The following is a 14,159-nucleotide window of genomic DNA, read 5'->3' on the forward strand; positions in this document are numbered from 1 at the left end:
ATCCTCTATTGTGATCGAATCCCTGCAACACAGGAGGCCATTTGGCCCATCAGGTCTGCACCGACTCTCCAAAAGAGCACCCTACCCAGGCCCACTCCCCTGCCCTATCCCCGTAATCCCACCTAACTTTTGGACACTAAGGGGCACCTTAGCGTGGTCAATCCACCTAACCTGCACATCCTTGGACCATGAGAGGAAACTGGAGCACCCAGGGTAAACCCTCGCAGACACGGGAAGAACATACAAACACCACTCAGTCACCCAAGGCCGTAATCAAACCTGGGTCCCTAGCGCTGTGAGGCAGCAGTGATAACCACTGAGCCACCTTGCCACCCCATGCAGACCCCTCAGAATTCCATATGTTTAATTAAAATCAGATCTCATTCGTCTCAACAGTGGCACTGGCGCAGTGATCTTGTCACGACTGGTACCTCAGCAGTCCAGGGCAATGTTCTGGGATCCGAGTTCAAATCCCACCACAGTAGATGGCGTAAATGAATTCAATAAAAATTAAAAGCCGTGAAACCATTGTCGATTGTCCCAAAAAGCCTTCTGGTTCTCTAATGTCCTTTAGGGAAGGAAAACTGCTCTCCGTCCTTACCTGATCAAGACTAGATGTGACTCCAGATCCACTACAATGACTCTTAAATGCCCTCTGAAGTGGCCTAGCAAGTCACTCAGTTCGAGGGCAATTAGGGATGGGCTACAAATGCAGGTCCAGCCAGCGATACCCACATCCCATGAACGGATGAGAAAATGCCCAACCTACTCAATCTTTACTCATAAGGCAACCCCCTCATCCCAGTAATCTGCCTGGTGAAAACTGCTTCCAAAGCACCTGAAGCCTTCCTTAAACAAACTCACCTATTCGGTTGTAGCAACTTCCCTACTTTTATATATCAGCTCTCTTGCAATAAATCCCAATATTCCACTTACCTTCCTAATTACTTGCATGCCACTGTTTTGAGGTTCATTTTCAAGGACACCCAGATCCCTCTCTACCACCTTTTTCTGCGGTCTCTGCATTTACCTAATGTCCTGCTTTCTGCTCTTCCTACCCAGGTGGGCAACCTCACACATTCAAATACGATGGTCAGTCTCTTACCTCCACCATGGAGCCTGGCGCGTGCACAGTTACAGGAAAGTAAACCACTTCCTGAACCTCATCCCGTGGTCTGTCGGAGTTCTTCCCAAAAATCACCTCTTTTCTCTCAGTGGAAGGTGGGAGAGCGACAAAGCAGTCACAGGAAGAGGGAGCACAGAGGGTGCTGGCAGCCATGCTGTAGGAGGGAGAAGCATCACACTAAAGTCAGCCTCATAAACCTTGGTGTTATATAGGTGTTAACACAATATAACCCTCCACCTCACACACACCATCCTGACTTGGAAACATATCATTGTTCCTTCACCCTCGCTTGGTCAACATTCTGGAACTCCCTCTCGAACTGTACTACGAGTGAAACTACATCACAGGGACTACACAGAGTCAAGAAGATGGCTCACCACCACCACCTTCTCAGGGGTAATTAGAGATGGCCAGTAAACACCAGCCTTGCCAGTGTCACCAACATGCCAAGGAAAGTCACCATTTACTTTTACTGATTTAGAGACAAACAACATAATAATCTTTATTAGTGTCACAAGTAGGCTTACATTAACACTGCAATGAAGTTACTGTGAAAATCCCCTAGTCACCACACTCCGGTGCCTGTTCGGGTACACTGAGGGAGAATTCAGAATGTCCAATTCACCTAACAAGCACGTCTTTCGGGACTTGTGGGAGGAAACCGGAGCACCCGGAGGAAACACATGCAGACACTGGGAGAATGTGCAGACTTTGCACAGACAATGGCCCAAGCTGGGAATCGAAACTGGGACCCTGGCGCTCTGAAGCAACAGTGCTAAGCATTGTGCTACTGTGCCGCTCAACTGATATCTCTCCACAGATACTGTCAGACTTGAAACGTCAACTCTGTTTCTCTCTCCGCAGATGCTGCCAAACCTGCTGAATTTATCCAGTATTTTGTTCTTATTTCAGATTTCTAGCATCCACAGTATGTTGCTTTTATGATTACTCTCCCAATGGGTTAATGTTATGTATCTGGGAATACATAACATGCTGCTTATGTGTCACATGATGTGTAGTGACGTCAGCAAAGTGCGGGCTTTGGGCATTCACCATCTTGATTGTATGGGCATTCATTAAACCCCTCATCATATTTTAACAGGAGAGAAACTGGCGATGAGGATTGAGGCAGAAAAATCGCTGGGAAGATTTTCGTTGACCAACTGCGGCATCAGTAAGAAGTCTTACAACACCAGGTTAAAGTCCAACAGGTTTGTTTGGAATCACTAGCTTTTGGAGCGCAGCTCCTTCTTCAGGTGCACTCCGAAAGCTAGTGATTCCAAATAAATTGTTGGATTTTAACCTGGTGTTGTACGACTTCATACTGTGCCCACCCCAGCCCAACACCGGCATCTCCACATCATAACTGCGGGATGGCATCGGGAGCAACAGTAGACTCTCGGGACTGGACTCTCCTTCATACAGACGTCGGGCAAATCATTGCCGTAGATGCGGAGGCAAACAAAAGGTTTTCAACAACAAGTGTGAGTAAGAAGATCGACAGTCCGGAAAGACTTGCTTGTGTTGAAGTGAGTGGGGTCTGGGCTGCAGGAACTGTGGACATCAGACTACGGGAAACCGGGATTTCGAAGTCTGCTGACTCTGCATGGGCCACTACTCAGGCAAAAAGTCAAAATACTCAGGCGAAAAGAGAAAGTTTTCCCAGTTGCTTGTTCGAGGGATTGTTTGTTCCATATTTTCCAACGAAGCCGGAAATAAGGAATTGAAGATCCTAGGAACCGTGATCCAAAAATGGCGGAAAAAAGGGCACCACAGATGTGTTTGATGAGGATTATGAAACATAGAATTCATACGAAGAAAGATTCCAATTGTTTTTAATAGCTAACCAGACACCGGAGGACCCAAATGTTTCTCAGCTCAGTTTATGCTGCTAAGGATTCTTGTTCACCCAGCAAAACCAGGAGACAAATTTGTCAGTGAGTTAATGAAATTTTAGAGGGACAGTTCTCTCCTAAAGTATTATTGATTACAGAAAGGTTCTGTTTTCACCGCCATAGTCAGGAAGGAGGTGAAACTATTTTTCAGTTTGTAGCATCTTTAAGGAGATTAGCTAGATATTGTGAATTTGGTACAACACTTGATGATACTCTTCGAGAAGGGCTGGTTTGTGGATCACGCTGTGAAGCAATTCAGAGAAAGCTGCTTACTGTTAAGTGATTTAACTCTGAAAGCTGCTGTGGAAATTGCCACATCTGTGGAGCTTGCTATGAGAGACAGGGGCTGGAGTAAAGATCCACAAAACAGATACCTCAAGGACAAGGCTACAAAGGTGCAAACATGTCATCATTGCATAAAGGTTGGACACCCAGCAGGGGAATACTGGAGCAAATCAAGTGCATGCAAGAACTGTGACAAGGGCCACATTGCCAAAGCGTGTGGGGCTCAGTAAACCTCTTCTACACCGAGAAAGTGCAAGAAGAACGATCCAAGTAAACAATCTAGTTGTGTCTACAAATTAGTGGATGAAGCTCAAGATCACTCAAAGGACGGTGAAACTGAGCTACAGCAAGAGCTAAAAGCTAGGTGTTTTGTCAATGTAGGGAGATCATCAATGTTTTTGGGCATATCCGAAACTTGAAGGTCATGAAATTAAAATGGAAGTGGATACGGGTGCGGTAGTATCACTAATACCCGAGACAATTTATCATCACAAGCTGAGGCATTTGCCTTTAAAATCATCAAATGTGATCTTAAGGACATACACTGAAGAGGCTGTACCATTAAAAGGGTGCATTATGGTGAGCGTAGAAACAAATGGGCAGACAGCAAAGTTGCTTCTTCACGTTGCCCGTGGAAAGTTTCCTGCTCTATTTGGCAGAGCATGGTTGGCTAAGATTAGGCTTAACTGGGAGACAGTCAATCAATTAGTGGGTTCAAAGAGTAACTTGCAACAACTTCTGAAGAAGTAGGAGAAGGGTTTTGAAGATTCACTAGGCCCAATGACTGGAAATGAAGTACACCTAAAAACCAAGCCAGACAGCACACCTAAATCTCTCAAAGCTAGAACTGTACCATACACCATCAAGCATAGAGTTGAAAAAGAACTATATAGATTAGTGAGGACAGGAGCCATTGAACGGGTTGTACCAAGTGATTGGGCGACAACAATCATCCCCCTATTAAAGCAGGGTGGCTCTGAGAATTTGTGGAGATTTTAAAACTACTAATAACCCAGTTGTGTGTGCAGATCATTATTGACTTGTTGATTGGAGGCTTGTTTGCTGGACTCTTGGAGAACAGAAGTTAAGTAAAATTTATCTTTCCCAGGCATAGCTGCAGATGAATGTAGCTGCTGATTCACAGCCACTACTCACCATTGTGATGCACAAAGGTCTGTTTTGTTACAGAAGACCTCCTTCTGGAATAACATCTGCACCTGCTCTTTTCCAAAGATCCATGGATCAAATTCTAAGTGGATTGAATGGAATGCAATGTTATTTAGATGACATATTCATCACCGGTTCGAGTGAACAGGAACACTTGACGAATTTGGAATCTACCCTGAAGCAGTTACAGAGCCACAGCCTGAGTTAAGAAGGGAAAGTGTGACTGTTTCAACTCATCCATAAATTACCTTGGTCATATCGGCAAAGACGGTTTACACAAAGAAAACATCAGGAATCTTAGAAGCATCACGCCCTCAAAATGTGATATAATTAAGATCATTTTTCGGATTAATCAATTATTTTTTTTAAATAAATTTAGAGTACCCAATTATTTATTCATTTTTTTTCCAATTCAGGGGCAATTTAGCGTGGCCAATCTACCTAAACTGCACATCTTTGGGTTGTGGGGGTGAAACCCATGCAGACATGGGGAGAATGTGCAAACTCCACACGGACAGTGACCCAGGGCCGGGATTCGAACCCGAGTTCTCAGCACCACAGTCCCAGTGCTATCCACTGCGCCACATGCCGCCCTTGGATGGATCAATTATGATGGTAAATTTGTGCCGAATTTAGCACACGTTGCTATGTGCCAACCAAGCATGGCACTGGTCAGAAGAATGTGGAAATGCATCCAATGACGGAAAAGAAGCCTTACAGAAGTCCGAGCTGTTGGTTCATTATAATCCCAAGTTGAAGTTTCAATTAGCCTGCAATGCCTCATCCTGTGAGGTTGGTAGAGTCGTGCCTCACATTCTGCCTTCAGGAGAGGAATGCATTGCTTCACGCACCCTTACTAGCGCAGGAATTAATTACACTCAGCTAGAAAAAGAAGCTTTGAGCATCATCTTCGCTGTAAGAAGATTCCACCATTACCTTCATGGGTGTCATTTTACTCTTTCGATGGATCATCGACTCTGGAGTACAATCTTTGGGCCGTATAAAAGGTATACCTTCTTTGACAGCTAGGAGATTGCAAATATAGTCATTGAGGTTGTCGGCACACACTTGCGTAATCGCAAGTCAGATCAGCATGCAAATCGATACTTTATCATGATTACCATCACGATTGCCATTACAAGTCAAGCATGATGCTGAAGAACAGTGTCAATATTTTTTATTTCTCGCTCATGGATAGTGTACCCGTGACTTCATCTCAAGTTCAAAGATATGCAAGAACTGATCCGGTGATGGGGAAGGTGATGGACTTGGTCTGAAAAGGAACACTGTCAGATGTTCAGAGGTAAAACCCGAAACGTCAAGCCTTGCATCACACAAAAGCTTGAGTTGACAGACCAGAATGGAGTTCTCGTACGAGGGGTCATTGGGATTATTCATCCGTGTTTGTGTAGCAGGGTCCTTGACCAATTGCACAAGGGATATTCTGGTGTGGTGAGGATGAAGGAATTGGGACGCAGTTATTTTTGGTGGCCAAGATTAGATGCCCAAATTGAAGGGAAAGTTGGACAATGCCGATCTTGTGCAAAACTAGTGAACACTCCACCATTACAAACATGGGAATTGATGACACAGCCATGACAGAGAATACACATTGATTATTCTGGTCCACTAGAGGGTCACATGTTCTTAGTGAGCGTGCACTCAAAATGGCCAAAAGTCACGATAATGAAGTCAATGATGACTGAGCAGACCATTGAAAAACTACACAAAATATTGACAAGATTTGGAACACCAGAGCAGAGCAGAGCAGAATGGTACACAGTTTACTTCAAAGGAGTTTGAGAATTACTTGAAAGGGAACGGTATACACCATATCAGGTCAGCACCATATCATCCAGCAATGAATGGATTGGCCGAACGTTTTGTGCTATCATGAAAGCATTCTGTCACAGCATCAAAGGACCAGGGAACATTATCACGAAGAGTAAACAAGTTTCTAATATCTTATCCGAAAACTGTACATGCTACCTTGCAAAGTTCACTGGCAATGCTGTTGTTCAAGAGGAATCTATGAACACAGTTTGATTTGTTAACTCCACCTGATACTTCAGAGATTGTTAAATGACAACAACAAGCATAAATTGCTAGGAAGGAAAAAATCTCGAAAACACAGTTATATGTTTGATCACAGATTCCAAAATCAAGTTGAAGTCCCAGCATTTAATAACAAACAGTCTTATAGACTGCAATCGACTGTTAATATAGTGCCCTGCCCCCAATTGTTACCATGTTATTAGCTAGGAGTTACACCACTAAGAAGAAATGGGTACCAGCTATGATCCTGGTGAAGACAGGTCCAATATCATACACCATACAGACAGGCGATAAATTTGGTGACATAATGCTCATCAGTTACTTGCTGCATGAAGTGAGTTTGCAGAAACTTCTCAAGAAGTCCAACATTAGAAGATCTAGAGAGCTATACTTTGCACCAGAGATCAGAGTCAGTGATGAGTTCGGATTCTGTTTGAGGACTTTTGAATACCAATAGTGACAGACACTGAATTAACCACTCAAGAATTAGCAGCTACAGAAAATGAGGACACTTCTGATGTTGCAAGTAGCCAAGTTCAAGAATGCCGCATTCTACCAAAAAGGAATAGACATCCATCTATTGGTTCCAACTCCATCTACATGTTTGCTGACGATACGACCATAGTGGGCCGGATCTCGAATAACGATGAGTCCGAATACAGGAGGGAGATAGAGAACCTAGTGGAGTGGTGTAGCGACAACAATCTCTCCCTCAATGCCAGCAAAACTAAAGAGCTGGTAATTGACTTCAGGAAGCAAAGTACCGTACACACCCCTGTCAGCATCAACGGGGCTGAGGTGGAGATGGTTAGCAGTTTCAAATTCCTAGGAGTGCACATCTCCAAAAATCTGTCCTGGTCCACCCACGTCGACGCTACCACCAAGAAAGCACAACAGCGCCTATACTTCCTCAGGAAACTAAGGAAATTCGGCATGTCCACATTGACTCTTACCAACTTTTACAGCTGCACCATAGAAAGCATCCCATCAGGCTGCATCACCGCCTGGTATGGCAACTGCTCGGCACAGGACCGCAAGAAACTTCAGAGAGTCGTGAACACCGCCCAGTCCATCACACGAACCTGCCTCCCATCCATTGACTCCATTGACACCTCCCGCTGCCTGGGGAAAGCGGGCAGTATAATCAAAGATCCCTCCCACCCGGCTTACTCACTCTTCCAACTTCTTCCATCGGGCAGGAGATACAGAAGTCTGAGAACACGCACGAACAGACTCAAAAACAGATTCTTCCCCATTGTCACCAGACTCCTAAACGACCTTCTTATGGACTGATTTCATTAACACTACACCCTGTATGCTTCATCCGATGCCAGTGCTTTTGTAGTTACATTGTATATGTTGTGTTGCCCTATTATGTATTTTCTTTTATTCCCTTTTCTTCTCATGTACTTAATGATCTGTTGAGCTGCTCGCAGAAAAATATTTTTCACTGTACCTCGGTACATGTGACAATAAACAAATCCAATCCAATCATAGAGACTGTCTTATTGAATTGCATATATGTACAGAAATAATATATCAGGGGATCTGTTGTATAAATGTTAATTGTTGTCATTGCACTAATGAAGTGAAGAGGAGTGTTATGCACATGGGAATGCATTCCTGCTGGTTCTGTCACGTGAGGTGCAGTAACATCAGCAGGGTGCTTTCGTAGGCTTTGAGCAGATCACCATCTTGATTGGTAGAGCAACACCCTCAATAAACATCTCATGGTGCTTCACCGGAATCCAGAGCGTGGCCACCACCAGACCTTTCTCTTTGCAGCAACAAAGTAATTTGACAGTCAAAATGGGGGAAGTACTATGATATTCAATCCAGATGTTCTTTGCTTCAATGTCTTGTATAGCTGAGTCAGGCAAGGCATCAGGAATAATTATAATTGGCTTCAGTGCCCCAGATTTAAGGATGAGAGTAAAAATAATGGAACTACCTCCTTGCTCCCAATTCTTATCCGTCAACTTCCACGAAAATGTGTACAAGGACAGGATCAGGGTGATGCCTTACCATCAAGGCCCACGCATGAAAAATGGCCATTTGGTGGGGTGGGTAATGTGGAAATGTGCTACTCTACCCCAGCACATACAAACGTGAAGGCATTATCACAAAATACACCAATATTTGGAAACGGGTCACTTTAAGAAAATAAATGAAACTAGTCAGTCTCTTTAAATGGGCAGTGACCACAAACAGACCAATTCTGGAACCTAGACAGATGCCCACACACGACGATTGACAGAAACAATTAACTTGCCTTTCGACCATCTCTCCCAACCATAGAATTCTTACAGTGTAGAAGGAGGCCATTTGGTCCATCAAGTCTGCACCGACCCTCTGAAAGAGCACGCTATCTAGGCCCATTCCCCCGCCCTATCCCAGCTAAACTACACTTTTTTGGACTGGGAGGAAACTGGAGCACCCGGAGGAAACCCACACAGACAGACAAGGGGAGAAAGTTCAGACTCCACACACAGTCACCCAAGGCCAGAATTGAACCTGGGTCCCTGGTGCTGTGCCACTGTGCTGCCCACAGGGTGTTAAAAAGCATTTTGCAGCCAGTTGCAGACAACAATATCCTACAAACAAGTCGCCAACTGGATCTCAGCAGACAGTGCCAGACCTGCTGAGCATTTCCAGCATTTTCAATTTTTTTTTTCAGATCTCAGCACCTCAGTATTCTGCTTTTTCAGTAATGTGATTAGCACTGGGTTAGGGAACAGGACAAACTCCCTTGCTCTTCTTCATTCAGCACCAAGGGATCTTTTACAAAAGGAAGCAAAGTCACCATCTTCCAGATGACCATAGGCTGCTTTCCTCTTTGAGGGGGGAGAGATGATTGGTGATGGGTTTAACCTGAGGATCACCACACCTCAGGCAAGGGGCAAGGTTGAGAAGGCGGGGCCTTCACGAATAACCTCAGCCAGTAAGGGAAATGAATCACTAACCAGCTGTCCAACCAACTGAGCTAACCCGGCCCTTTTTACACTCACCTAAGGCGGCAGACAAGGCCTCGGTGTCAGGTTGCACCTGAGAGCCAGCGCCTGTGACAGTGCAGCACTCTCTCAGCACAGCACTGGGAGTGTCAGCCTGGGTTTGGTTGGAGTGAGCCTCCTGATGCTGGAGGTGTGAGTGCTCAGGGAGCCTCAGCTGGTTCCCGAGCGGAAGTGTGACTGTATCATTTTGAAATGGCTACAGTTACAGATCAGTGTCAGTTTCAGGCCACTCTCTGCGGATCCCCCCGGGCCCCCCCAGCCGGTCTCCAGCCCTTTGCTGCCAGGGGAAGGGGGGAAAAAACCAAGGTCGCTACCAAACCAACAGAACCTCAATAATAAAATTCGGGGCAAAACGGGAGAGGGAAAATGTCCAAGCGACAGGCGGGCCTGCAGAGCCGCATTTTGGGCGGATTCCCAAACACCTCCAATGACAATGCCACCCGCGCCTGCAGAGTTTGCGGCATTTCCAGTGCCTGGCGCCCGCATTTAACGATGGAGGGGAAAATATTCACTCCAATCGCCACCCAGCAGAGCTCCCTCCCCGCACCTACCTTTCCTCCTTTAGTGGGTCCCAGCAACGCTCAAAGCCGAGCGGAGATCAATGTCTGACTCTCTCTTTCTCTCAGGGTCAGCTGACAGTCACACACGCCGTTAGGTGGTGAATTAACCCTTCGGTCCCTATCTGTGAAGTACTGTGTGGTGTGGCAAATCAGAAAGACACAGATAATCTCGCCGTCCAAAGCGTCACATCGGTAGCTAACTTCCCCCCCCCCCCCCCCCCCCCCCAGCAGTCTTACTCCCACTCTACAGCAGGAACTGTAGTAAGGCACCTTAGAACAGAATATGTCTCTTAACCCTTCAGACTCCATGAGCTAATTTCGAGATAATACTAAATCTATCAGCTCCATAGAATCCATACAGTGCCATTTGGCCCATCGAGCCTGCACCAACCCTTGGAAAGAGCACCCTACCTAGGCCCACGCCCCCACCCTACCCCCGTAACCCCGTCTAATCCTCGGACACTAAGGGGCAATTTTATCATGGCCAATCCACCTAACCTGCACATCATTGGGCTGTGGGAGGAAACCGGGGCACCCGGAGGAAACCCATGCAGACACGGGGAGAAAGTGCAAACTCCACACAGTCAACCCGGGTCCCTGGCGCTGTGAGGCCGCAGTGCTAACCACGGAGTGCCCAGCCATACCGTCAGACATAATACTCCAAATCTGTCTCGGTGTCTGTCAGAAAAGAAAAACTTGCATTTATATAACACCTTTCGCAACCACCAGACAGCCAAAGCACTTTACAGGCATTAAATTTACTTTTGAAGTGTTGTCACTGTTGTAATGTGGGAAACCAGGCAGCCAATTTGTGCACAGCAAGCTCTGGTGAACAGCAATGTAACCCATGACCAGATCATCTGCTTTTTATGATGGTGGATGAGGGATAATTCACCTGCTCTTCCTAGAAATGGTGGCAATGAGATCTTTTCATCTACCTAAGAAGGTCTCAATTTAATGGCTCATCCATAAGACCAGACCACTGACAGTGTAGCACTCTCTTCGTGCCGCACTGGAGTGCTAGCCTAGATGACACAGCAAATCTATCTCAGGGTGTGTCACATACAAAATCCTGTTTAATGTGAATCAAAGATGACACACGTAACCCCAGGACTGTGTGGATGAAAGGTAACAAACGCACTAAACCAAGCTTAATCAACCCATTTCTTTAGATTGGAAAATCTGATAATGGGATGCCTTGTTTGTCAATCTCAGGAGGATTCCAAGCTTAATGTGAGTCATAGGTAACACGAAGGGTCATTTTAAGGTCAGCTTAAATCAGTGTAACACACTAATAGCAACATTTTTTGTGTTAAAACCATTAAATCTGAGGAAAGGTTAGCAGTGTGGTTTATGATCAAATATTGGACAGATGACAAACGTATTTAAGATGTATCTTTAATTCCTGGAGACTCTGGGCCTTGCACAATCCTGAAGTGCTGGCAGCTCTGTCCAAGGTCAAGGATTGCTCAGAAAAGCTCACTCAGTTGAGACCACTGATCAGAACAGGAACCTTCTGGGCTATAGGATTTGGTGCTGTGTCAGTCATACATTACCCCACACTCCCATTGGGAGGAGCTGTTTCCCTGAGATTTGCTTTCAGGTACCTGTATTTGATTTGAGACAGGTATTTCAGATTGAAGTCCGTGATATCTCTCTGAGAAAAGAGTTAACAGTGTAGTACATGAAATTGTACCCCAGCACCTTCAAATAAGGAAGAAAACCTATGACCCAAAAATCTAGCTGAACGCTTTTTGAGTCTGTTGTAGACTAAATTCAAGCATTGAAATGTTGTCCACGGGAATTAAGCACCATGATTGATCCAACTATCCACACAGTCTCTTGTTAAACCAGTCTTTACAACTCAACAGCATCTTCACAGTTCTGAATCATGGCTGGTGTTTCCTGCGATTATATTTTTCCTAAAATGCCATAATCTTTCTTCAGCCGATTTGGTGACGGGACAACTTCACTGTCAAAACCTGAAGCATTTGGGAATGTTATCTGAGATTGGAAAAAGTGAAATAGATTACAGGAAACCATATAAATCCAGAATGTATCTGTGCTGACCTCACACAATTACTATTCATGTCACTAGCCCTCAGCTGGTACAATTCACTGGAAATGTGACAGAAGATAAATTCCTATTAAGAGTTCACAATTGAAGTCAATGAACTTCCGATCTGAAGTTGACTTTGGTCGACCGTCGATACCTTGTCAGGTATTCTCCATAATCGTGTGCGGAAAAAATTGTTCAGGCAAAGATCTTTTTATTTTTCTTTGCACTGTCCTCGGATAGATAGAGGGCTGCATGCTAATTTCACAGTGCACCATTTGAAATCTATGCAAATAAATATAAATAAGGAAATGATTGATTATTTAGGCACAATATAGGTCTGAGCTTAGATGTTTCTGTTCGAGATGCCAGTGGAAGAACGATTACATGATTTTAATACCGTGCTGATTCAGTGCTGACACCCGAGAGGCTTGGATTATGTTGTAAACGAGTGTCACTAACTGTAGTAAAAAGGCGGCTAAACAGGTTTATTTTAACTCAAAAGATAAAGCTGCTACTGTGTCGTACAACACAAACGTCCCAGCCCAGGTCTATCGGAATTCCGGGTCTGGAAGCAGTATTTAAAGGGCTCACTAATGAGTCCCAGCTCGGCAGACCGCCGCCCCCTATCATGGGAGCCTGCACTCTACCAGCCCCACGGGGAGATTGATTAGTGATCCCCGTGGTCCTCATGAGGGGTTATCACATCCATCCACCCCAAATCCAGATCACCCCCTCACTCCCATGACGATGAGGCCTCCTTCGCTCCTTGGTTCACGGCCTCGGTTCCACCGTCAATGGAGCTGGATCGGGACTTGACTCCTGGGATTCAAGGAGATCTGTCTCCAAAGTTACATAGACTGTGTCTCCTGTCTTGGAGGTCCTGTCGGGCCTTTGGGTATCAAAATTTATTTTCTGGGCTTCTTGTCCTGATTCCACTTTCCTCCCCTAGATTGGGAAACAATCGGCTGAGTCTGGCCAGGAGCCAATGGCCCATGAAGACGCCGCACGACTCCCATTGTAGTCGATGGCACGGTCCTGTAATCGAAGAGGAATCGAGCCAATTTGGTTCAGAACAGCGACCATGACACCACACAACCCTGCCATGGCAATCACTGCAAGACGTGCCAGATCATCGACATGGGTACCACCATTACACGTGAGAACATCACCCACCAGGTACGGTACATACTCATGCAACTCAGCCAACGTTGTCTACCTCATACGCTGCAGGAAAGGATGTCCCGAAGTGTGGTACATTGGCGAGACCATGCAGACGCTGCGACAATGGATGAACGGACATCGTGCGACAATCGCCAGGCAGGAATGTTCCCTTCTAGTCGGGGAACACTTCAGCAGTCAAGGGCATTCAGCCTCTGATCTCCGGGTAAGCGTTCTCCAAGGCAGCCTTCAGGACGCGCGAAAACGGAGAATCACCGAGCAAAAACTTATAGCCAAGTTCCGCACACATGAGTGCGGCCTCAATCCGGACCATGGAATCATGTCTCCACCCCCCCCCCCCCCCCCCCACTCCACTATCTGGCCTGGGCTTGCGAAATCCTACCAACAGTCCTGGCTTGAGACAATTCACACCTCTTTAACCTGGGGTTACCCCTCTCTGGATCTGTAAAGACTTAATTAACTGCAAATGCTCACATTCAAAGTATCGTCTTGCATCTTTGATTTTGTCTATATATATGTTTCTGGAACATACCTCTTCATTCACCTGAGGAAGGAGCAGTGCTCTGAAAACTAGTGATTTGAAACAAGCCTGTTGTACTTTAACCTGGTGTCAGACTTCTTACGGTGTCTAGAGAAGCAGTGGTTTCTTCATGCTATATTTAAACTCTTGGACCACCTGTTCGGCCAGGCCATTGGCGGGAGGGGTGGGGTGGGGGGGGATGGTATGGCGCCGTTCAGATATACGTTAGGATGGACTTCGGATGAAAGCAGTACATACATTCCCCAACCGGAAACCATGGCTCAATCGTGAGATTGACTCCC

At 45.7% G+C, this 14,159-nt stretch overlaps 1 protein-coding gene across 4 annotated transcripts in view; it reads right to left on the reverse strand.

Moving 5' to 3' along the window:
- scrn2 (secernin 2) overlaps window positions 1–10,255 on the reverse strand; it is a 30,589-nt gene extending 20,334 nt beyond the window's left edge. The window contains exons 1-3 of one of the 4 annotated variants that reach the window (XM_072487420.1): window positions 10,091–10,255; window positions 4,462–4,555; window positions 1,106–1,280 (exon numbers count right to left, since the gene is read on the reverse strand). In XM_072487420.1, the coding sequence (XP_072343521.1) occupies window positions 1,106–1,280; window positions 4,462–4,517 (231 nt within the window). In that variant the 5' untranslated portion in view covers window positions 4,518–4,555; window positions 10,091–10,255. The remainder of the gene's footprint in view (window positions 1–1,105; window positions 1,281–4,461; window positions 4,556–10,090) is intronic. The other 3 variants (XM_072487419.1, XM_072487421.1, XM_072487422.1) reach the window with 3 other exon arrangements.
- Window positions 10,256–14,159: the final 3,904 nt, after the last annotated feature.

The sequence above is a fragment of the Scyliorhinus torazame genome, chromosome 21 (genome assembly GCF_047496885.1).
Source record: "Scyliorhinus torazame isolate Kashiwa2021f chromosome 21, sScyTor2.1, whole genome shotgun sequence".
NCBI lineage: Eukaryota > Metazoa > Chordata > Chondrichthyes > Carcharhiniformes > Scyliorhinidae > Scyliorhinus > Scyliorhinus torazame.